Source organism: Macaca nemestrina, chromosome 11, assembly GCF_043159975.1.
Source record: "Macaca nemestrina isolate mMacNem1 chromosome 11, mMacNem.hap1, whole genome shotgun sequence".
NCBI classification, from domain to species: domain Eukaryota; kingdom Metazoa; phylum Chordata; class Mammalia; order Primates; family Cercopithecidae; genus Macaca; species Macaca nemestrina.
Window position 1 is genome coordinate 136,343,716 of NC_092135.1, and position 23,271 is coordinate 136,366,986.

At 52.1% G+C, this 23,271-nt stretch overlaps 2 protein-coding genes across 5 annotated transcripts in view; one reads left to right on the top strand and one right to left on the bottom strand.

Moving 5' to 3' along the window:
* The window catches only part of LOC105473817 (period circadian regulator 2), a 45,879-nt gene that overhangs the window by 22,263 nt on the left and 345 nt on the right, over nucleotides 1-23,271 (bottom strand). Inside the window, exons 1-8 of one of the 3 annotated variants that reach the window (XM_011727883.2) lie at nucleotides 22,278-22,432; nucleotides 11,315-11,563; nucleotides 10,739-10,801; nucleotides 9,545-9,699; nucleotides 6,588-6,709; nucleotides 4,841-5,042; nucleotides 2,714-2,765; nucleotides 1,818-1,960 (exon numbers count right to left, since the gene is read on the bottom strand). In XM_011727883.2, the coding sequence (XP_011726185.2) occupies nucleotides 1,818-1,960; nucleotides 2,714-2,765; nucleotides 4,841-5,042; nucleotides 6,588-6,709; nucleotides 9,545-9,699; nucleotides 10,739-10,801; nucleotides 11,315-11,544 (967 nt within the window). In that variant the 5' untranslated portion in view covers nucleotides 11,545-11,563; nucleotides 22,278-22,432. Of the gene's footprint in view, nucleotides 1-1,817; nucleotides 1,961-2,713; nucleotides 2,766-4,840; nucleotides 5,043-6,587; nucleotides 6,710-9,544; nucleotides 9,700-10,738; nucleotides 10,802-11,314; nucleotides 11,564-22,003; nucleotides 22,246-22,277; nucleotides 22,433-23,271 lie in introns of those variants that run through there. The other 2 variants (XM_011727884.3, XM_011727882.3) reach the window with 2 other exon arrangements.
* Nucleotides 21,454-23,271, top strand: part of LOC105473816 (TRAF3 interacting protein 1) — a 118,323-nt gene continuing 116,505 nt past the window's right edge. For both annotated transcript variants that reach the window (XM_071073694.1, XM_071073695.1), the window contains exon 1: nucleotides 21,454-21,549. The gene's annotated coding sequence lies outside the window, so the exon portion shown is untranslated. The remainder of the gene's footprint in view (nucleotides 21,550-23,271) is intronic.

A 23,271-nucleotide genomic window follows, 5' to 3' on the forward strand; every position in this document is an offset into this window, starting at 1 on the left:
TACATACTTGGATTCAAATTTCTTCTTTTTTTTTTAATGAGACAGGGTCTCATTATGTTGCCCAGGATGGTCTCAAATGCCCAGGCTCAAAAGATCCTCCCACCTTAGCCTCCCAAAGTGCCAGACTACAGACTACAGGTATGAGCCACTGCACCTGGTCTGGATTCAGATTTCTTAGCAAATGCCATTGTACTGGAGAGCTTCACAGTTTAGAAACTAGACAAAGGTGGACAAAGGTGATAGAGTAATTTGCATAAAGTGAGTCATATATCCAAAATTTTCCTCAATTCATGGACAAAACATTCAAAATTTCAACATTTTTCCTTCTTGAAGGAGACTCTGGTAATTTGGGGGAATAACTTGTTGAACCCTAAGTACCCTTTCTAAACCTTACTATTTGGAAAAGAACATTCTGTAATACATGCAGGAACACATCAAACATTGTGGAGAAAGTCACATACTTAAAATATTTCTATCACTTTTAAGAAGTGCTTTTTTAAAAGGCTGTCAACTTGGCCTGGCGCAGTGGCTCACAAATGTAATCCCAGCACTTTGGAAGGCCAAGACAGGTGGATTGCCTGAGCTCAGGAGTTCGAGATCAGCCTGGGCAACATGGTGAAATCCCGTCTCTACTAAAATATTAAAAAAAAAATTAGTTGGGTATGGCAGCATCCACCTGTAGTCCCAGGTACTTGGGAGGCTGAGGCAGGAGAATTGCTAGAACCTGGGAGGCGGAGGTTGCGGTGAGCCGAGATAGCATCACTGCACTCCAGCCTGGGCGACAGAGCGAGACTCCATCTCAAAAAAAAAAAAAAAAAAGCTGCCATTCACCACAGAGAAGGTGGTGAGCACAGCGCAGCACAGACTCAGCTGGATTCCCCGGGTTCAGCAGCTGCAGGATGCACCTGCCTTCAGAGAATCTGAAGATCATGTGACTTGCTCAGCAGCCATGGTGAGCACCTCCAGTTCCTGGCCAGGGATTTCGGCCAATACAAGGACCAAGATGCCACAAAGCAGGATCTTAAGAGGGACCACAGGAAGGACCCATAAAGGTGGCACAATGCCTTGTACCCTCTGCGCTTCAAGAGAAGAACCCAGATATTATTTTGGGGGTGAGGTAGCCAGAAGAGCTAATGGGACCAAGAGGGTCATAGTGAGGCGAGTTGGCCTGATGACTGCACTCTGCGAGTGAGGTGGCAGCAGGAGCAGAGACCGGGGTCCAGAATGCTGGGCGTACAGAGGCACAGCAAGCCTTGTATGGAGGCTGACTCACCTGGAGAGTCATGTCCGTGCATGACTGTCTGGGAGGAAGGGAAATTCCAGGAAAATTTAGGATAGGTCAAGGTGGGGAGGGAGGGATGCCCAGCACTTCATTTCTTGGGGCCTGAGGAACTGTTTGGGGTTCTGGAGCAGGCAGCGACATCAGTGGCCTTCAGAGGGGCCCAAGAGGCTGAGGTATGGGGCAGGGGATGAGGATGGGAGGGATGTGGGGCCCCAGACCTGTCGGGGCTATTCCCACTTTGTGGACAAAAGGCAGAGCAGCCAGGGAAAGGGGAGAAGGGTCACAGCACTGGTGTGCACAGGGGTGAAAGATGCTGGCACCCAGATGCCGTGATCTTCCATGGGGAAGGCTGGATGACAAGCAGGGTGTGCTGAGTCTCCAGAAAGATGGAGACCCTGCCCGAGGTGAGGTGCAGAAGCCAAGGGTGGGGAACTGCAGCTGGGAGTCCATTGTATAGATATCATGTCTGAACCACAAGAGTAACTGAGGGGGAGCCAGAGACAACATCTGCCCTTGCCCTGGGCTTGGCTGTTACCTTCATAACCCGAGTGCACTCTCTCTGCCAGCAGAAGGCAGCAAAGCTGACTCTCAGCACCTTGTTGCTCCCGCACCTTGACCAGGTAGGGCGTCATGCGGAAGGGGTGGTAGCGGATTTCGTTCTCGTGGCTTTTCCCGACACTGTGGAGAAGGGCCATGCTCAAAGTTTGGAACTGTGACACAGGAACAGTCCCCTGTTCTGTTCCCTCCTCACCTGGGCCCCATGCCACGCTGCAGGTGATGTGTACCTCTGCTCTGCCTGAGGAGCTGGGCCTGCTCCCCTGCCCGCTTCAGTCCCTCCCTCAGTCTCATCACACTGAAGAGCAAATCAGAGTCAATACCCCCACCAGTGGGAACGCTCCACAGCCCTTCTCTGGAGCAGCCTGCACTCTGGGTGGGTAAAGCAGACCGGAAAGGTGTGCTGCTCCCTCCAGGACCTCGGCCCTGACTCATGAGGGTGCCAGGGTCTGGTTCAGGGCCACCCCCGACAGTGCGGCTGGATGCTCAATCAGTCACCCTGGTTTGGACCAAGACCCTTGTGGGGAAAGCTGTGGGTCTCTCCCCAGAAAAAGGCACAGACAACAAAAGATGCAGTGCTTTCAGAAGCTCTGTTGACCCTGGGTACAGGCCTTCGCAGGAGACAAAGAGAAAGTACAGGGTCCCCTGGCCACCATTTTCCATGAGGGGCAGGTTAAATCACTCCCCTGCTGGCCGCGTTCTTAGCAACCTGTACACATTTAAAATGCAACTGACTGTGTTTTCTGGTAGACTTCAGAAACAGGCGTGCTGGGTCCCTGCAGGCAGGGCTCATGCCCCCCAGCCTCAAGCGGAGCGGCACTGGGGTGAAATGTTTGTATGGTTTTCTAATTTAAGAAAACTGGGAACAAGGTTTACCTGACACGGCAAAAGAAAGATTTCTCCTCCATGCATTCTTGAGTAAAAGAATCTAGAAGAGAGAGCCCACAGTCATTCATCCAAATCAACAACTAAATACACTGTTCCTCATTTCTCACAAACAAAAGAGGAGCAGCGGAATCAAGCAAGAGCCAAGGTGAAAACTGAAAATTTATGGAAGCACAAACTAAATCCTTTATGTAAGAAACCTTCTATTACATTTTTGACTAAAATTACATACACTTCATGAGTGTGGTGCATTCCAAACTATGCAGCACTAAAATTTTAGCACCAGGAGGCTTACATTTTCAAAACGGTATATGATGCTGCTGCAAACACATCAATTAATTAACAACTGAACACACTCATGGTGCACTGCTGCAAACACACCAAATAGCCTACAACTGAGCACACTCATGATGCACTGCTGCAAACACACCAACCTACAACTGAACACACTCACGGTGCACTGCTGCAAACACAGTAACCTACAACTGAACACACTCACGGTGCACTGCTGCAAACACACCAACCTACAACTGAACACACTCACGGTGCACTGCTGCAGACACACCAACTAAGCACACTCACGGAAGTCCAGAACATCGACAAAGAAAGCTGTGAAGGCCACAGCAGCTACATCTTGGAAGCCAAGCCTCCATGCTGACTTTTGATTAACCCCAGTTCTGGGAAGGCCTTGGAGATTTCATTTACCTACTATCCCTGAGTAAGAGCAGGTGCTTAAGGTAAATCCTGCCCTCAGGGCAAATTCCTGCCGGTTCCCTCTGAAGCTTGTGTGCCCGTCCCATAGAAGCCCTAGGTCTGGGGGAATGGCACTGGGATCCAGTCTTGTCTCATCGCCACCCCCAACATGCACAGCTTCTGTTCTTAAGTCCCTGTTAAATACTTCTTTCTAAGAAACTGAATTTGTCAGCCTCTTTCTTTGGCCACTCAGCTGCCTCAGACTTTGGGGTAGGTGTGCAGAGGTCTGGCCACAGTGAAACAGAAACCCAAACATTTAGTGCTACATAATTTTGGGATAGTCAGTTCTAACAGAAATAACTTGGCATTTAAGGCTTACATTGGTATTTTGGTGAAACAGTAACTTCCTTTAAAATATGAAATGTCTAGTGAAAATATGAAATCAATCAGGCAACCTCATCAGAAATGAAGGAAGAGGTGTTTCCCTAAGAGTTGAAAGGGATTTTAAAAAAAGAAATCTCTGCTTTCGTGGGAATCTAAACTAAAAAAAAAAAAAATCTTAGATCTAGGTCTTTCATATAACATTTCGTCTACTCAAAAGAAATTAGGAAAGCAGAAGCAATGACTAGTTACAGAAAATGATACAAAATCAGCAGCTTGGAAAGGCCCCTGAGAATTCACCTGGTCCTTGACTTAGCTGGGCAGGGAGGAGCTGGGGCACAGGAGGCCTTGAGGAGAGTGGGGGTCGGAGGCACTGGCAGAGGCCCAGAGGCAGGCACGCCCCCAGCTGGCTCTAGGGACTTGACCAGACCTGGCTGGGAGGGCCTGGCTGGGGCGTGGAGCCTGGAGATGAGGCAGGGTAGATGACAGCTACAGTGGCAGGCCTGGCAGCTAGGAAGGCTGCCACCCACAGTGCAGCACACTCGGCCTGCGGTGCCTCGGGGCCAGTGGCATCTGCCTAGGGACCTCACAGTCTATATACCCAAAGCCAGCCGTGGTCAAGGCAAAGAACCCTCAGGAAGTCATTCTGGGACATGACCCACTCACTGGTTGTAGCTGCCAAGGTGGTAGGGGGATGCCTGAGTGCAGGGAGCAGGGCGCCTTGCTCATGCTCCCCACTGCCCCCGACCTGGCCTCCCACGACTGCAACTGCAGCAAGATTCCAGCTTTTCAAAACAACTTCATTTCTAAAATTCTCAACGGCTTCTCTCTCTGAAATGTATGAAAAGACTATTTTAACTAAATTTATTCTGAAGAGATGAACAACTGCTTATCCTTTACCTTTGCCAGAGCAGGCAGCTGGTGGCCCCCACAGGTGGGCTCTGAAAGGTGAGGTAGGGCACCTGCACCACATCTGGGGTGGGCCCAGCTCCTGGCCCCTTTCCAGACCCCAGAGGAAACAAGGCACTACCTCGATGACCTCACCTGCTCCGCTGCACACGCTCCACAAGGGAAGCTTGTACGGGGAGGTGAAGCTGTGGAACACGCCCACATCGTGAGGCGCCAGGAACTCCACAAACTTGGTGTCGCTGAAGGCATCTCTTTTATAGTGAAATATGGATGCAACCTGGTCAGAGATGTACAGGATCTTCCCAGACACCAGGGACACGGCCACAGCAAACATATCCTGAAAAGGAAGAGTAGGGCTCTGGTGACAAGGTCAGACGGGGTTGGCCGCCACGTCTGACTCAGGCAGGCAGGCTGGAGGGAGCCGCCCACCAGGAGCGTCAGAGGTGGGGGGCTCTCTGAGCCCCTTGTCTAGCCCTGACCAAAAAATCCTATCTTGCCTGTTGACAGAGCAGGAGCATTGCCATCTTGGACAAGCCCCTCATTCTAAAGTTCACCTTAATAAAAAGTGGCCTACATCCAAAGGGCATCACCCTAATGGCTACGGTCAACATGACCATAAACCACAAGTACATCTCCAACCAGAAACATTCCAAACTCCTCCCCGACCAGAGACACGCTAGCCCCGAGATAACCCCACTCCAGGGCCCGGAAAGATGCCTGTCCCAAGATAACCTCCCCCTCCCAGAGACGGTCCAGCCCCGTCATAAACTCCTCCAACACACAAACATTCCAGGCTTGCGATAAGCCCCTCACCCTGAAACCAACATATACTCTCAGTCTGCAGAGAAAGCGCTCCTGATCAAAATCGGCCAGGAGCGCTTCTCAGGTTTTCACTAAAGGAAACCTGTCTTTGACTGCCAAGCTGCATTTCATGTTTCTTTCCTCTTTAACTCTTACACCTGTTACAGATATTGGGAGGTCCAACATGATATTATTCGAAACAACACATCAGGGCTCTATTGCTGGAATAAACTCCAGCTGTCTCCACCCACTGGAAGGCGCCACTCACCCCACTGTCTTGGACATGGCACCTGGTGTCCAGGCTGGGTGACAGGGAGGTGGGGGACCCTCTGCTCATTTGGCCTGCTCCAACAACCTCTACCAGCCTTGCTCTCTCCCAGGGTTCTAGGGGCTTCCTGGGGAGCAGAGGTCTCTGGGTGGGCCCCTCCAGCCCACCATGGGCGCTCTGCTGCTGGCTGGCCCTCTAGGCTCAGGGTTGGGGGCTGCCTGGGGGTTACGCTGGAGGAAGATGGGAAGGATTAGGGAGCCCTGTTATGAGGCCAGCTTCACAATGGTCCCAGCACACGTGGGGTCCCCGCTGGCCCTTACATCTGTTCTCACTGGCTGAGAACTCAGGGTGGTAGAGCAGGTGTGTGTGTATGTGGCCCATGCGCCCTCCAAGGGGCCCACCTTTGGGTGTGCTTAAAAATGCATGGTTTTTGGAGTCTCCAATCCCAGCTCCCCCTCATGACCGCAAAGCCCTGGACAAGTGAACTGACTGTCACCAAGTCTGTCTCCTCACCTTGAGGACATGAAAACCCAGAGCCCCCCAGTTCAGTCACAGTGGATTTGTCCTTGCACCCATGAGCTACAGGACAAAGTTGGGCAGGGACGAAGAAGACAGTCTCACAGAAGGCAGAAGTCCAGAACATGCATGCCACTTCCAGAATCACTGACTTCACATTCTTCCTATTAAAGGTAGGAACTTAACTGCTGAAACCCCAAACGTTCCTGCCTTATAGCCACTGGCCACTGCTCTGAGCTAGCTCGCCTGGAGGAGGAACTCCCGCCGTTTAGAAAGAAACTTCGGGAAGAGGCTTACGGCATTCTTCACAATGTGCTCAGAGGTAACGCTCTCCATCTCCTCCACAGTGTAGGACGGCACGTCTGATCCACAGGGGTGACCCTCGCTGGACATCAGCAGCTGGTAATACTCTTCGTTGGCTGCAGGATAGACAGTGCTCACACTCAGCGGGCAGAACCCAGCACTTGGCCGGAGATAGTCACTAGCTCTTACGAACTGGGGGCTCTATTTTCTCAAATGAAAAGGTAGGATATAAATCCCGTCTTCCTGGGACACAGAACACACGGATACGTGAAGGCAAAACAAACTCACAAACAGAAATCAGGATATTTTTCCCTGAAACATCAGAAGGCCTTTGATTATAAAATTTTTTAAATGTGGCAACTACATTATTTAAGGCTACACGGTCAGAGTTCCAGCTACCTCTCACGTTCTCCAGAAGGGGCTTCTTTTTTTTTTTTTTTTGAGATGGATTTTTGCTTTTGTAACCCAGGCTGGAGTGCAATGGCACAATCTAGGCTCATTACAACTTCTGCCTCCCAGGTTCAAGCAATTCTCTCGCCTCAGCCTCCCAAGTAGCTGGGATTACAGGAACCCGCCACTACAACCAGCTAATTATTCTTGTTTTTGTTTTTGTTTTTCCGCTCTGTCGCCCAGGCTGGAGTGCAGTGGCCGGATTTCAGCTCACTGCAAGCTCCACCTCCCAGGTTCACGCCATTCTCCTGCCTCAGCCTCCCGAGTAGCTGGGACTACAGGCGCCCGCCACCTCGCCTGGCTAGTTTTTTGTACTTTTTAGTAGAGACGGGGTTTCACCGTGTTAGCCAGGATGGTCTCGATCTCCTGACCTCGTGATCCACCCATCTCGGCCTCCCAAAGTGCTGGGATTACAGGCTTGAGCCACCGCGCCCGGCCCCATTTGTTTTGTTTTGAGATGGAGGCTCACTCTGTCGCCAGGCTGGAGTGCAGTGGCGTGATCTCACCTCACTGCAACCCCCACCTCCCAGGGGTTCAAGCAATTCTCCTGCCTCAGCCTCCCAAGTAGCTGGGACTACAGGTGCATGCCACCACGCCGAGCTAATTTTTGTATTTTTAGTAGAGACGAGGTTTCACCATGTTGGCCAGGATGGTCTCGATCTCTTGACCTTGTGATCTGCCCGCCTTGGCCTCCCAAAGTGCTGGGATTACAGGTGTGAGCCACTGTGCCTGGCCTCCAGAAGGTCTTTAATCATTATGGTACATCCATGTTTCCACACAGGACCACATGGCAACCCCTGCACATCTGACTCCCTGGGTGATGCCATCAGACACCCCCATCCAGGCAGAACTGACTGCTTAAAAAAATAGCAGGCACAAGAACATTTGAAAGAAAGTTTTCAAAATAGAATCTGAAGAGGAGGGGGCCACTCCATCTGAGTTCCCACGCCATCCTGGCTTATCCAGTGGGCTCTGGGGTGACAAGCCTGTCTCTGGGTGTCGGTGCTCACGGCCGCAGTGGCCCTCACTCCAGGCGGGAGCAAAGGGGCCAGCTCGAGGCTGCCACTGGCCCTCAAGGCGCAACAGGCCCTGGATACATGAAACCTGGGGCTGTGTTAGGAGACTGACCCAGGATTCTGCCATGCATGTGCTTCCTGTGATGTGGTGAGGAGACCTTTGGATCCACAGCTGGGTCTCATCTGCTTTCAGTTTTGCCACCTTCAGTAATTTCAGAAACAGGCACATATCTGAGTATGCTCTGAAATCAAGATATAAACTGCTGGAAAGTCTGGAAAATGTCCATGTGGCAGAGCTTCTGAGCTCTGAAGTTACTGCAGATGCCAACAGGGAAACACCTTAAATGGACATAATCACTTGAGAACAGAGCACCCCAACTGATCAGAATGAACTTTCCCTTCCAGCTCCTCCTTCTGGAAAACGGGGCCTCCATGGCCACACAGGCCCAGAGCGGTGCCCTCCATGGCAGGGTGCTCATCCCAGGGGCACCAGATTTTATATTTAGACCTGACCAGCAATGACGAGCAGCCGAGGCACCTTGTTCTGTCTATATCAACCCTCACCAAATGGACAATGGGATTAGGGAGGAGCCTGCAGAGAAACTTATAGGACACCCAAAGACAACACCCAAAAATGCAAGTCCAAGCTAGCACATGGCAGAGCAACCCTTCTACACCTGGCTCAAGGGACCCCAGAGGTGAGTGCCGATGACCTGCTCACTGCTGATGAAAAATTACTGAAATATTTAAAAATATGAAGACTGCTTGAAATGAGTTTATACCCATGATTACTAGTGAAGAACTTTGTCCTAACTGTACGCTGTGCTTTGAAACGACTGATGATAATAGAATACAGCTACTGCTTCACCTTAAGCCTTTCAGATTTTTCTTTTATGCACGTTTTTAATGTAAAAGATCCACCAGCCCCTCAGTGCATGTGTGCAACACATGAAAAGGCACAGCTCCACGGAATCGGGAGGTGCTCACACATCAGCTGGCAGGAGGTGTGAAGATGCTCTGCAGGGCACCTTCCTTCCCCACCCTGGCTCACACTGATGGTCTCTGCCTGCTCGTCACAACAGACCAACACAGCTGAGGAATTCTTCAAAGTTCCAGAGCTGGTTGTTTCCACTGTAAAGAAAAAGGCCAGGCCAGGCACAGTGGCTCACACCTGTAATCCCAGAACTTTGGCAGGCTGGAGCGGGAGGACTGCTTGGGTCCAGGAGTTCGAGACCAGCCTGGGCAACATAGTGAGACCCCATCTCCACAAAAAATGCAAAAATTAGCTGGGTGTGGTGGTACATGCCTATGGTCCCAGCTACTCAGGAGGCTGTGGCAGGACAATCGCTTAAGCCCGGAAGTCAAGGCTACAGTGAGCTGTGATAAGCCTCGAGTTTTAGAAAGTCAACACAATCTGAGCTATAATTTGGGGGGATTTAAAACATATTTCTATAGGTTTGGAGCAGATGTGCGAGGTCGACGTACCTTTCACCTGCTTCACACTCCTGAGGGCGTACTTCAGGGTGGCCAGTGTACTAGCCTTGCCCTTGGCCTTCTTGTCTGCAGGGAGGTGAACCTTCAGCTCCTTTAGTGTTTTTATCAGTTCTTTGTGTGTGTCCACTTTCGAAGACTGGTCGCTACTGCAGGATTCAAGAAAGAGGCAGCCAAATGTTAGCCTCCTAGGTGTCCTTTCCTGAAGAAACGTGCCTCTTGTCCATTTTCTCAGCCTCAGCTCTAAAGACGTTTTGATCTGGATGGTCCTTTGTGGGGCTCTGCAGGACATTTAGCAGTATCCCTGGCCTCACCCACAATAGACCAGGAAGACCACAGCCAAGTATGACAATCAGAGCTATCGACAGACAATGCCAGATGGTTCTTGCTGGGAGACAAATTGTACCCGGTCAAGAATCACCGCTCTAACCCAACTGAATGCTGGAGAAGTCCCTCCAGCTGTGTTCTTTTCCGCCAAGGGTTAGAGCTAGGCTTTGCTCAGGAAAGGATACTGGCCGACCCACAGTCTGGTGCAGTGGACTGTGCCCTGAGTTGTGCCCTCCTTCCCTGCCCCAGGTAAAGAAGGACTGAGTGATGGGATTACAGAGGACAGCATAGTGACTTCCTGGGACATAAAAGCGAGCCATGAACAGAGAAAAGGGGATTGTGGAGAAGGGTCTTCAAACATTAATTGAGGATACAGAGATGTTAGAGAGACAGGACAGCAGGGCTGATGAAGATGGGCCTGCTCGGAACAGAGGGTGCAGAAGGAATGATGGAAATCAAGGTTTCTCAGGCAATGCAAAGTGCTCACAGGTCCTGGACTAGGAGCCGGGTTCTGCTCTAGAGGTGACAGGAAAATTGACATAGGGTAAGTTTGTTACAAACACCTAAGAAGGGTGAAGAATGTTCTAGATGAAAATGCCCAAGACTCAGGCAAAGTCGGTTTCGAGTAGAGCTGGGAGAAGCTACAGGTACTGGAGTGACATCCTGGGGGCTCTGGATGGCGAGGGGACACAGTCACTGTCTGAAAGGCCAGGGTAAGGCTGGGTTCATACTCACACAGCCACACAGACGGGTTTTAGCAGAGCTTAAAAAAAGCCACGTCACTCCCAAAAAACTAACCTCCAATAAGAAGTCTTTCAATTTCTCTAAAAACTCTGTGTACGAAGTTCTAATTGGCCTTACCTGCAGCCACTTGTAGATGGGTTGTGTTCAGATTTTGTAATCATCAGGCTAAAGGCATCTGGACTATGAAAACAAGAAATAAAAGCAAAATTTAGACAACTGTATGCTCCAGACACATCTTCCCCTGCCACCCTACCAGTGATAACAGGTTAGATAACACCATGGTAAGACAACTTTTAAAAAATACAAGGTTAAGATAAAGCTGGAACATAAAACTTTCAGACATGAGAAAAACTAAGTACCAGGACACAGAAACACATGACAACAGGGACCAGTTCCTTTTCTATAAACCGCCCAGTGTTGTATAAGCAGCCGCTGGCTGGGTTACCCACCACTGCTACCTCCCAAGATCTCCTTACGCTACCCAGTACCTGTCTGTTGGCAACTGGATCTACAAAATCAACAGGGCCTCATTATAAGGAAGGACAGACACTGGCACATTTTAATCATTTTCAAAAATCTTGAAAAACTTGATAATCATGATTTAAAGATTGCAAAAGCAATCAAATCACAGCAGAAATGAGCCACTGAGGAAACAACCTGCCCAGCCTCCATCTGGCCAGAAGCTGAACTTACCTCTGGTGGGCATCCGGTGGCTCCACCAGCATCCCCAGCTCCTTCCCGCTGTCGTCACAGTCACTGCCCTGCGAGTCCCGCCCCGTGGAGCAGTTTTCGTTGGTCTCATGTCCACTTGAGCCACTGCTCATGTCCACATCTTCCTGAAGTGGGACCTGGCTGGGCTGGGGCTCCATGGGCTCCTTGGTGGGATTACTGGGGCTGGGGGGAAATTCCGCGTATCCATTCATGTTGGGCTCTGGAATGAAGCTGGCAAACAGAGGGATGCTGTCAGGCAGAGCACCCGTTTGACTCTTTCTGTTACTAATGAAACTGCAGTCTCTTTCTTTCTTCTCTCTGTCTCTCTCTCTCTTTCTTTCTTTCTTTTTTGGAGACAGGTCTGACTCCTTTGCACAGGGAATGCAGTGCCTGGGCTCAAGCGATCCTCCCACCTCAGCCTCCAGGGTAGTTGGAACCACAGGCACTCACCACCATGCCTGGCTAATTTTTTGTATTTTTGGTAGAGACAGGGTTTTGCCATGTTGCCCAGACTGGTCTCGAACTCCTGAAGTCAAGCGATCTGCCCTCCTCAGCCTCCCAAAATGTTGAGATTACAGGCCAGCTGTGGCTAGCCGCACCCAGCCAAAACTGCCCTTTCATTGCAATCAATCACACACATATTAGTTCATCACATCACTTATTTGTTCTTATTGACAGAGCTCCTATCTGCCATGGATTAGGAAGAGGGTTGAATGAGGCAGCCTCAGCCCCCGACACAGCTGCTGGAGGCCTCATCAGAAGGCAGACAAGAGCACTGACAGCCACTGCCCGGCCTGTGGAGTGCTGGGAAAAAACAAGAGCACTGACAGTCACCGCCCAGCCTGTGGAGTGCTGGGAGAAGCACACAGTCCCTCTGAATGGGTGATCTGCCTTTTATAAATTTCCCCAGATGATGGTGGGGTAGGGGAGCCGGGTTCAGAAATCTTGGCCATTACACACGGCACAGTTACAGGAGGAGGAGCCAAGGCTAGCAGGAGATATGGAGACAGACAGGGCTTGCTGGCTAAAGAGGGCAGAGGGGCCTGGCAGGTGTGGAACCCTCCCAGCAGCTCGGGAGTCCCAGGCCCCGCAGGCATGTACAAGTGGGATGGGGAGGGACCAGGACAATGTGGGTTCACATTTACTAGGAATGGTTGGGAGCTGCTGAGGCACTCTGAGTGCCAGGCCCACGGAACTCAGCTCGCATTTGGACAGGCTCACACTGCTGTGCTGGACGGAAGCTTTACCTCAGCACTTTGGGGTAGGTGGGTGGAATGGCTGAAAAAAGACAGACCAGTGATCATCCTGGACACGAACTGAGGGGGTGAGCAGAGACAGGCAGTAGGGAGGGGTGGGACTGATTAGCAGGTGGGAGGCCAAAATACCATCCTGGGTCCTCCCTTCTTCACCTAGTGATGTCCCCCCATCCCCAGGACAGCGTTTTCAGCAGGGTCCCAGCAGGAAGCAGGCACCCACTCAAGCAGGGCACTGGAGAGAGCCAGATGAAGGCCCTGCTTGAGACAAGTGGTAATGCTTAACGAACACAGCTGTGAGGCTCTGGGGTGATGCTGCTGACTACAGACATGATGCTAAGCACTCAACACACAGCCTTCCCAGCAACTGTGGATCACTGTCTACATGGTGTGCAGGGGACTGTTCTACAGAGGTGCCAACAGGGGTGGGTAGCTCACCCCAGACCACACAGTAGCAGATGACGGCCCTGGATTCCAGGCCTGCCGGCATCTGAAGATGGGACCCCCACCCTACAACCAGGCTTGGCTACGCGGGGACCTCCTGCTTCCTGCCACTGCACTGTGCTCGGCCCCAACTCTGGTCCAGTGTGGCACTGCCACTTCTGCATGGCATCCGTCTGGCCCTTCCCAGGGCAGGCGGAACAAGGGGAGAGAAGGGTTTCTAGATTCCAGACCCCAAATCTTGTGAAACATCTTATGCTCCAATTCCCATCTAGCTCTGGGAGAGCCTCCCCTTCCACCTCCTTCCCACCAGAACCAACGTGAAATGACCAAGGATTATACAATTGGTTGGGGGGAGGGATTATTTTCAGCAGCCCTAGAAGTCCCAATCATTCGCCACAAAGTGAAGATCCGTCCTGCTGCTTGTCGCTCAGATGGAAGGAGCATGAAGAGTGCACTGGAGTCCAAATCCCCCTGAGGAAGTGGCTAGTGCTGAGATCCCTGCTATCCCCCGCCATGGAAGAAGACGGCCTGAACCACGGTCAAGGCTGGACTGTCAAGAGCTCTACTACCAGGAAGATGCTTCGTGAGGAAGCTGTGGGAGAAGAACGGACACCGGAACAGAAATCCTGTGGGAAGGAGAGGTTCTCCTGGACACGCTTCACCCACTGAACACCCCCAGGTGCCCTCCCCTACAGGGCGACTCTGAGAAAGGGCTCGAAACCATCCAGCAATACTGAGGGCCGCACACACAGGGAGCCGGATTCCAACAGCTGGCCCTAGGAACTGAATAGCTAAGCTCCAACGAGAGCCTTCAGCACCCCCTTCCCCAGGTCAAGTCTGTTCACGGGTGAGCCACTCCGGGACAGCCTGGTGAGAGGCAGGGCTCACGAAGAGTCCGCCCACATCAGTGTCTGGAGAACAGCAGGGCTGACTAGACCTTGCCTTGTTCAAAAACTAATAAACAGAAGAAAGCCAATACGGGGCTGCGGAAAAGACACACAGCAAAGACAACTGAACACAACCCTCATGCCACAGAGGAAGCAGCAAATTAGGACAGCATCTACTTTTCATCCTAAAAATACAAGAAGTGATGGACTCAATGAAACAAGTAATGAGGGATGCGATAAGGCCACACAGTCTGACATGAAAATGCCACATTAGAATGGAAAACTAGGAAGGACAAAGTTCAGAGTCAATAAAAAGAAAATGGCTTCAGTGATAGGGAGGAGACGCATGAGAAACTTTTAAAATGCAAAGGGAAAGGAGAAGGGAAGAGAGACGGAGGAGGGCCGGGTTTTACCTGTGGATTACAGCTCTTTCTGAAAGAGACGAGAACAATAAACCAGAAACCATAATGAGCGAGACACATAGAGAACCATCCTGAGCCAAAGACAGAGCTGAATCTGCCAATCAAAGGACAGGAGTCCAACGCCTAACTGCATCTAGATGACAAACAGTATTTCCAAGGATAAAGAAAATCCTATCAATATTCAAAGAGAACAAACAAGTTACCCATAAAGGATGAAAAAAAATCATACTAGTCTTGGATATCTCTTCAGCAATATTAAATTTCCAGAAGACAATGTCTACTTTTTTTTTTTTTTGAGAGAGAGTCTCACTCTGTCAACAGGCTGGAGTGCAGCGGTGCAATCTTGGCTCACGGCAACCTCCGCCTCTGGGTTCAAGCGATTCTCCTGCCTCAGCCTCCTGAGTAGCTGGGACTACAGGCGCACACCACCACACCCAGCTAATTTTTGTATTTTTAGTAGAGATGGGGTTTCACCATGCTGGCCAGGATGGTCTCGCTCTCTTGATTTCATGATCTGCCCACCTCGGCCTCCCAAAGTGCTGGGATTATAGGCGTGAGCCACCGTGCCCAGCTGTCTATCTATATATATTAATAGCTCTGAGCGGAAAAGCTTATGGTCAAAGGGAGGAAATCTCAATTACAGGATACTTGATTGTGGGTTATATAGCTGGTTTTATCAATATCCTGAGTCATATAAAACCCAAAATGCCAGCGTCATTCCACTTAAAGTCAGGAACAAAATAAGCAAGTCTATTACTCCTGTCTTTGTTTGTTTACATTTTATGGCAGTTCTAGCAAATTCAATGAAAGATGAATGGTAATACCTTTTGGGAAGAGAGAGACTAAGCACGAAGACTGCCTAGGCCATTCCCACAAAGAGAAACACCAAAGATTTGTGAATTTGTAGAGACAGGCTCAACCTCATTAGCATCAGGAAAATGCAAAGGATGAGGTTATCATGCCCATCAGGTTGCCAAAAATTAACAGGACTGCTCACCCTAGCGTTGGTCAGGTGGAGGAGTGGCTCTTGAGTATGGTGGTATAGTAATAGGGTATTTCTGGAGAAAAATTTGAGTTCACAGCAACGTTTATAATCTGCATACTCTTCCCACCTCCAGGAATCCATTGCAGATAAGTGCTTATTTATGTGCACAGAGATGTGTGAGCATGGAATATAAAAATCTGGAAAGAACCATCAACAAGGAGGCTACGCATCCTGTCCACGATCATCCTGGCCAGGAGCCAGCCTCAAATTCCAAACTGGTCCCGTGCCTCCACCTGGCCCTGCTATGGTCAACACAGCATCTAGAGCGATCCTGGTGAAGGGGCTTAGCTTACACCTGGCCTGTGCTCAGACCCTTGCTCAGAGCACAGCTCTAGTGGGCATGAGGGCCAGAGGCTCTGCAAGTCCAGCTCCTGCAATCTCCTGGGCATGTCCTGTTAACTGCCCACCCCTTGGCCCCAGCCCTGTGTGCTCTGACCACAGGGACTCTGCACTTGCTGCTCCCTCGTGCCCACAGCCCTCTTCCTGTAGATGCCCTGGGCAGCCTGCATGAACAGCACTGCCTCCCCACCAGCTCCTTCTCTGTGCCCTGCACTCCTGCTCTGTGGGCTTTCCTTGCCAGAACTGAGGGGCGGGTTGTTTACTGCCTGCCTCCCCTCTGGGACCTAAGCTCCATGCGGGTAGGGGTTTGAGTTGGTCACTACTGGATCCCCAGGCCCTGGCACGTACTGTTGAAGACACAAACCTGGGACATCCATGCTCCGAATACTATACACCCACTAAAAGGACGGAGGCCAGAAACACTGATGTGGGGAGAGTCTCAGACATAGATGAACAAGTCCAAGAACAATAAATAACGACAACAATAAAAAGGACAGATGGCACTCAGGCAGGGCCCGCCTGGTGCCAGCAGTTTCCCACTGACTTGCCCTTACTCGCTTAGCACTGAGGCCTGGCACTGGGGCAGACAACAGAGCAGACATCTTTCCTGCCCTCAGGGAGCTTACATTAGGGAGAAACAGACAATAAATAAGAAAGTAGAATATACAGTACAGCAGGCAACTAGCAAGGGGGAATAGAGGGGCTGGGAGTGACATTTCAGTGAGGGTGGCCCCAGGTGTAGGTGGCATTTGGCAAGGACCTTGCACTTGAGCCCTCATGTGTGAACTGACTCAGAGTCCCTGGGCTTCGCTCTCTCAGGCTGGCAGTCACGTGCTCCAGCAGCTCCTTCTGGCTTCACACCTGAGGCTGGGACTGGGTGTCTCTGTCTCTGCCTGCCCTGTGTGGACTCAGACAACGTGCCACTCCACTGTGGGGGTCCTTGCTGCCCCTCACTGTCCCGGCTGCCGCCAAAGGGTCTGATGAGGCAGCTGGACAGGAGGGAGAGCTCACGTGCTGGGCAGGAGGCAAGGTGGCGCTGGCAGAAAATGCCGCCTCCGTCTCTCCCTCAAACAGACCGTTCTGAAGTTGTCTTTCTTTCCTTCCTTCCTTTTTTGGGACAGGCTTTCTGAAGAGGTCCCAACAGGGTGAGCAGCCAGCTGTGTGTGTCTGTAAGGCAGAGCCTCATCTCAGCAGGGTGTCATCTTGTGTGTGCTTTCCAGACTTTTCTTCCTCACCTCCCTTTTCCTTTTCTACTGCTACCCTGGGACTGCAATTCCCAGTAAAGGGCTCACCTCAGACTCCGTTCTCAAGAGAGCCTGAAGGCAGAGCTGGAGAGCGTGGAGAGTGGGCTACCAGAGGAAGAACAAGGAAGAACATTCTAGGCAGGGGGACAGCACACACAAAGGCCCTCCAGCAGGCGAGCACCTGACCTGTCTGAGGATGGTGCACGAGGCTGGAGCAGAGCGGGCAGGGGCAGGAGGGCGGCAGCAAGGCCAGATCACGGAGTGCCTTGCGGGGGCAGATAGTCAGAACTCCGATAGGAAACCATGGAGAGTTCTGTGTAACAAGATGTGACTTACACTTTAATGGAGTTGCAGGGTTGAGGCAAGCGGGAAACAAGGAGACCTCTCAGGGCGCTCTTGCCATGGTTCAGTGGAGCTGCCAAGAGGCTGTCCAGGGTACCAAGGGCATTCTGTCACTCCTGACCCCCCCCAATATCCTGGACACCACCCATCTCATCCCCATAGCCCTCCCCCAGACAAGCAGCTGGTCCTTTATGCTCTGAGTGAGTCATTAAGGTGATCAGAGGTAGCAGCAGAGTGGCTAAGGGGACAGGTCCTGGATGGCCTGGGTTTCAGCTGGGTTTCACCACTTCCTAAGTGTGTGATCTTGGACAAGTTCCTTAACCTCTCTGTGCCTTGTGTCCTCATTCGTGAGATGGGAACAACAGTAGTTTCTGCCTCCTACTGGTTGTTAGAAGGGTTAAATGACACAATCCATGCAAGGTATCTGGACTGTAATATTAGCTTGTATTATCACTGCTAATCACTACAGAAAAACAGACAGGGGGCTGGGCGCGGTGGCTCACGCCTGTAATCGCAGCACTTTGGGAGGCTGAGGCAGTGGATTACCTGAGGTAAGGAGTTTATGACCAGCCAGACCAAAATGGTGAAACCCCGTCTCTACTAAAAATACAAAAATTAGCTGGGCATCATGGTGTGTGCCTGTAGTCCCAGCTACTTGGGAGGCTGAGACAGGAGAACTGCTTGAACCTGGGAGATGGAGGCTGCAGTAAGCCAAGATTGCACCACTGCACTCCAGCCTGGACGACACAGCAAGACTCCATCTCAAAAAAAAAAAAAAAGAAAAAAGAAAGAAAAGAAAAGAAAAACAGAAGGGTAACAAAAGTAATTTTAAAAGACAGAGAGTGAATTGTCACAGTAGCTGTCTCTGGCTTGTATTCTTGTATTTAAAGGACTAAGAACTCAGTGCCACCCCCAGCCCAGGCAGTCCTTGGAGGAGCATCAGGTATCTGAAGCCACCGTGCTGTCTGGGCCCTGGGCACTTTGCACGTAGCTCTCCTGGTTTTCACTATTTTGCACTTAGCTCCTGGTTTTCACCCAAGTCCAGCCCCTGTGAGCCTGTCTGAATACGACCCACTAGTGCCCCGACATTACCTCAAGTGGAAAATAAGTATTTTTGCAAAGAGGACAGAGTAAGCTTGGCAGAAATGTGAAAGCCAAATCATCAGGAACTTCGTCATTCCAGAAAATGCGTCTCTCAGCCCTGGCGGCTCTAATAGACCAGCCTCATTTTGAGAAGGTGGCAAAACCAACACCCCTGTCAAAGTGGACTTTGCCTCCTGCCTTCCACAGATGTGTACCCAGAGCTGGCTGGACCAGCTGTCCCTGGTGAGCTCCTAGGAAACCTGTTTCTACCTTGTGGCAGGTAGGGGGAGGAAGGGCGGGCAAGCACTTTTTGCTCTGGGTGCCAAAGCCCAGGATGGAAAATGACAGCCTGGTGGAAAAGGGGCTGCCAGAAGCCAACATGAGCCTCTGGGTGTGAACCTGCCCTTGAGGCCCCCTTCACGTGTCTGCGCACTGGCTCTGCCCACAAGAACAGTCAGACTCAAGGAAACAGGTTAACCTGACCAGGTCACTTGGCCATATTTGTGGTAGCTGGGTTGCCTCAACCTGACAGAGCACCATTCAGAAAGTACAGTCCACAACAAGAATGGAGAGCCTGGGATCAGGAAGAAAAGCAGCCGGTGGGGGTGGGGAAGGAGAGGGGCCAGGAGCAGAAACTACTGGCTGGTGGGGTCACAGGGGTTCGTTACCCTATTCTCCCTACTTTCATAGATATTCATACTTTCCATAATAGTGTTTAAAAATTAGGAATGAAAGCACAGCCTGGGACCCAGTTCCAGTTTCCACTGCCACTGCCAGGACTGGTGAAGTCTTACTGTACTCCATACCCTCACACCCTAAGGCGGAAAAGCATTTTTTTGTGGAAATCAGAAATCAGTGTTCAGTTACCAGAGGAGTCCCACCTCATGAGGTCACAGCTTGATGTATATCCACAAACAACATACCCATGTCACATGTCACCAGACGCAGGACACTGCCAGCCCCCCAGAGGCTCCTTGTGGCCCTCCCAGCCACCGTCTACCCCACGGGGACCCACTAGCTTGGCTTCTCGCAGCCTAGTGAATTCTGCCTGCTTTTGAACTTTACATAATAAGGATCATACAGCATGTACTGTCTCTGCAAGTGCTGCAGGATTTTACAACCCCAAATATTATAACATGTTTTCTACTTCCTGGTAGGAGCCAAATCCCTGAGGCCAGCCTGCTGTAATCCTGAGAAAATGTTTGTCCTGCTAAATAAACAGCCGCGCTCTCCATGGCAACGGTTGGGTAACTGCGGAAAATGTGACCGCAGCCGTCCAAATATGGAGGGAAGGAGGTGCACCAGGGAGACATTGTCTTGGCCTCACCAGGACACCTTTAATGCTCTCAATTCAGACTTTTAAATCCTTACATTTTTAGAACTACAAGACTTTACAGCAACAAGAAAGGCAAAAGCGTCAGCGGCTGAGCTACTCTGAATTGCGGGAAGCTGAGGCATCTGCTCCTCCTGCACCTGGTTTCTTAAAGAGCAGATTCTGATTCCTCTATGTCACCCCAGGAAGAGCACGAGGAACCCTTCGAGGCCGGTGAGGGATCAGCACAGCAGCCCACTCTGTCTTGGGAACTACCAGCCTCTGAAAACCAAGTGGCCTTGACTCCTGTCAACCGTCACTGCTGTTCATTTACTGCTTCTAATTTGCTCTAGACTTGGAAATATGGTAACAAACTTGTTACAAATGTGTACACGATGAGCATAATGAGTTGAAAGGAGGGCCTGGTCCCTAGGGGAGAGTGCCTGGGCTTGGGGAGGGGCCCATCAGAGGACCCCCTCTAGACTGTCTGATTCTCCCTTGGTTCTGAAGGTTGGTCAGCTTTCCAGAAGTGTGGGGACAGTCTCTGCCAAGCTTATGGAATTGTGTGTTTCTGGCTCACTCTACCAGAGTAGTTTTCAAAAGGTAAAAGCACACCCAGAGCCTGTCTTTCTTCTGACTAAACGCCAAGTGGCCCTGCCAGCTGTTCAATGACCTGACAGAGCCGTGGTTTGCTGAGTCCTGGTGAAGTTACATCATGGCTTAAAAACAGCAGTGTGACGACCAGTATTTTTGAGAAAGTTCAGTGTGTATGAGAAATAGTGCACAGGAGAGGAATCTTTCCTTGTTCCTTGTAAGCACTGCAGCTGTGGCTCACAGGGGGACATTACCTGGCCCAAAGGCAAGAGCATATCAGAAGCCTCTGTCTCCTGCGAGAAACCTGGGAAAAACCAACTGTGGGGTAACAGAAAATCAAAAACCTGGGAATTAAATTAGACCTCTGAGACTGCCCAATCTGAGTCCCTCCGAACAAATGAAACTGAGGCCCAGACTGGGAGCCAAGGCTCCCAGCAGCAGCCAGCTGGCTGACGCAGGGCTCCCCCTTCCCACCTGGCACTCCAGTCTCCACAGAAAGCCAGGGCTGCGTTAGTTCTATACCAGTGAATCACACCAAGGCGACAGTGACAGATAACTGCAAACACCCACGGTACCATCCCCACGCTGGCACACCACACAGCTTCCACTTAAAAAAAACAACGGAGTCCCTTTCTTCATTATAGTCATATAGCACACAAAACTCAATTCACCTTGTATTTTAAAACTCAATTTCCAAATAAAGCCTTCAGGTAGAGTCCTATTTTCTTCTCAGGCACACCCAGTCTGGGACCAGAAGCCCCAGGTCGGGGTAGAAGTTGGCATCTCCCCTTGGAAGCCAAGAAGTCTAGTGATCCTGCTGTGCCATATAAAAGTGAGAGGGGTCCAGGGGGGCTCTGGCCATGGTGTGGGGTTCTTAACACATTTCCCGGACTTAAGGCCCCTCCTCCCAAATTACAGCCCACCCAGGATTCAGCACCCAAGTTGAGGCCTTCACTGAACCTCTGAAGCTCATCCTGCCCCAGGGCGATGGGAAGATCCTGCAGACAGCCTGGGCCTGGGCCTCAGTTTGCTCATCTGTCAGGCTGAGGGGTTACTCTGGGTGATTTCAGGGTGCCTTCTGGCTCTGTTCTGTATGAATCAGCTTTCCAAACGGGTTCCTTCTGTGTAGGTTACAGAAACCCTGGCAACCAACTCGTCATCCCTTACCCTGGCCTTCCTGAAGGGGGAAGCAGGCCACCTCCCACCTCCTGGTCTATGTCTGGGACTTGGCAGCCAAAGTACATCCCAGAAGGTAGGTGCGACTGCTGCACCAAAGAGTGGACACCCCCATTCCTTTCTATCCAGTCCGGGGAGAGGGAATTAATACAGGGTGGTCCAGGGGAGGCAAAGGGGCGAACATCAGGCGGTCTCCCTGCCCTCAGGTTCCCAGGCCTGGCTTGGCACAGGGACTTCCTTGTCCCTCTGATCACCCATTCCAGGAGACCCGTGGGTGTCCAGGAAAAGCTCCTAGATCAGCGCCCTTCCACAGCCCTTCCCCAGCCCAGGACTTGGCCCTGTGGCCTCAGAGGAGGCAGTCAGCTCCCCGAGGGACCTCCAGATCCCAGGGCCGGCTGCGCTGACCCCTGATTTCCTTGGCCTTCCCCACGGGAGGGGAGGGAGGGTTCCCAAAAGAGAATCGCCCACGGAACCGCAGCCCACGCGCAGTCACTCAGCAACTCGGTGCCCTACACACGCTGCCGCCTCACCTTTCGGACCTCAGGCTCCTGAGCTGCGAAACGGGGGTTCGAGTCCCCAACCCGCGGTGTCAGCGCAATTCAAACGAGCGCACCCTACGCGCAGCTCGGCCGCCCTCCACCTGAGACAGGGCCAACGGCACACGCCCCCACGCCGGCGCCGTTTCAAGCAGAGGAGTCCAGCGGCCCAGGGAACTCCCGGCGGCGCCGGGACCCCGACCTGCCCGAGGCCAACGCGCGGGCGGCGGTTACGTAAGCCGCAGCGGGGCCGCGCCGCGCCACTTACCGCCCGGCCGCGTTCGCGTCGGCCCGTCCGCCGGTCCCTCCGCCGACTCGTGGCTCTGTCCGCCCGGACCCGCGCCCGCTGCCGCCGCCGCCACCACCGCCCACAGCTGCACGTAGCCCCTCAGCGCCGCCGCCTCCGCCGCGGCCGAGTCGCCGCTGTCACATAGTGGAAAACGTGACCGCGCGCGCCGCGCCCGCCCCCGGCGTCCGCCATTGGCCGCGACACCGTCTCATCTGCATACACGTGGGGCGGGGCCCACTAGCGCCGCGCGCCCATTGGTAGCGGTGCCCGTCGCTCTTTTTACATAAGACGCACATGGAACTCCATGTTCACCTCGTCGGTTCTTCAATGGAGATGCGGCGCGTTCTTGCCCCCCGTCGTCCTCCCTAGTGGTCTCATCCACTTCCGGCGTCGGCGCCTTCCATTCACGACGCCCTCGAGTCCGCCAGCTCCGGGAGCGCGGAGTGGCGCGTACCATTGCGGGCGGGGGAGCTGGGCGCGGGGCTCCTGTGCACCTCCGGCCGGCCTGGCCGACCTGGCGCCCCGAAGCCCGACCAGGGAAACCTCCACCTCCGGCCACCGGCCAGAGGCGCGCCCCCAGCGGCCAGGGCCGCGGGAAAGTCTGCGCAGCATGCTTCATTCACACATTCATTCATTTACTCATTCACTCATTCGTCGCCGGGCCCCAGAGCAGCCTAGGAGAGGTGGCTGCACCGCCCTGCAGCAGCTGCTGGGGCACGCCCACCCGGGGCTCAGAGGTGCCTGTGGTCCACACTTGTCCCGGCAGTTACCACGTGTTACAATTTTTGGTTCAGGAAATAGAGTCACTGTTACTCTGGGGAGGTACAAAAGAAAGAAATGATGTTGTCTCTGCCCCCAAGCGCATCACTAGGGAGAAAGGACTGTCTCATAAAAAGGAAACTTAATCAAATGCTAAATTGGGCGATGTGGGCTATAAATTAACCAGAGCTATCCCCACAGGCTCCGTGAGAAA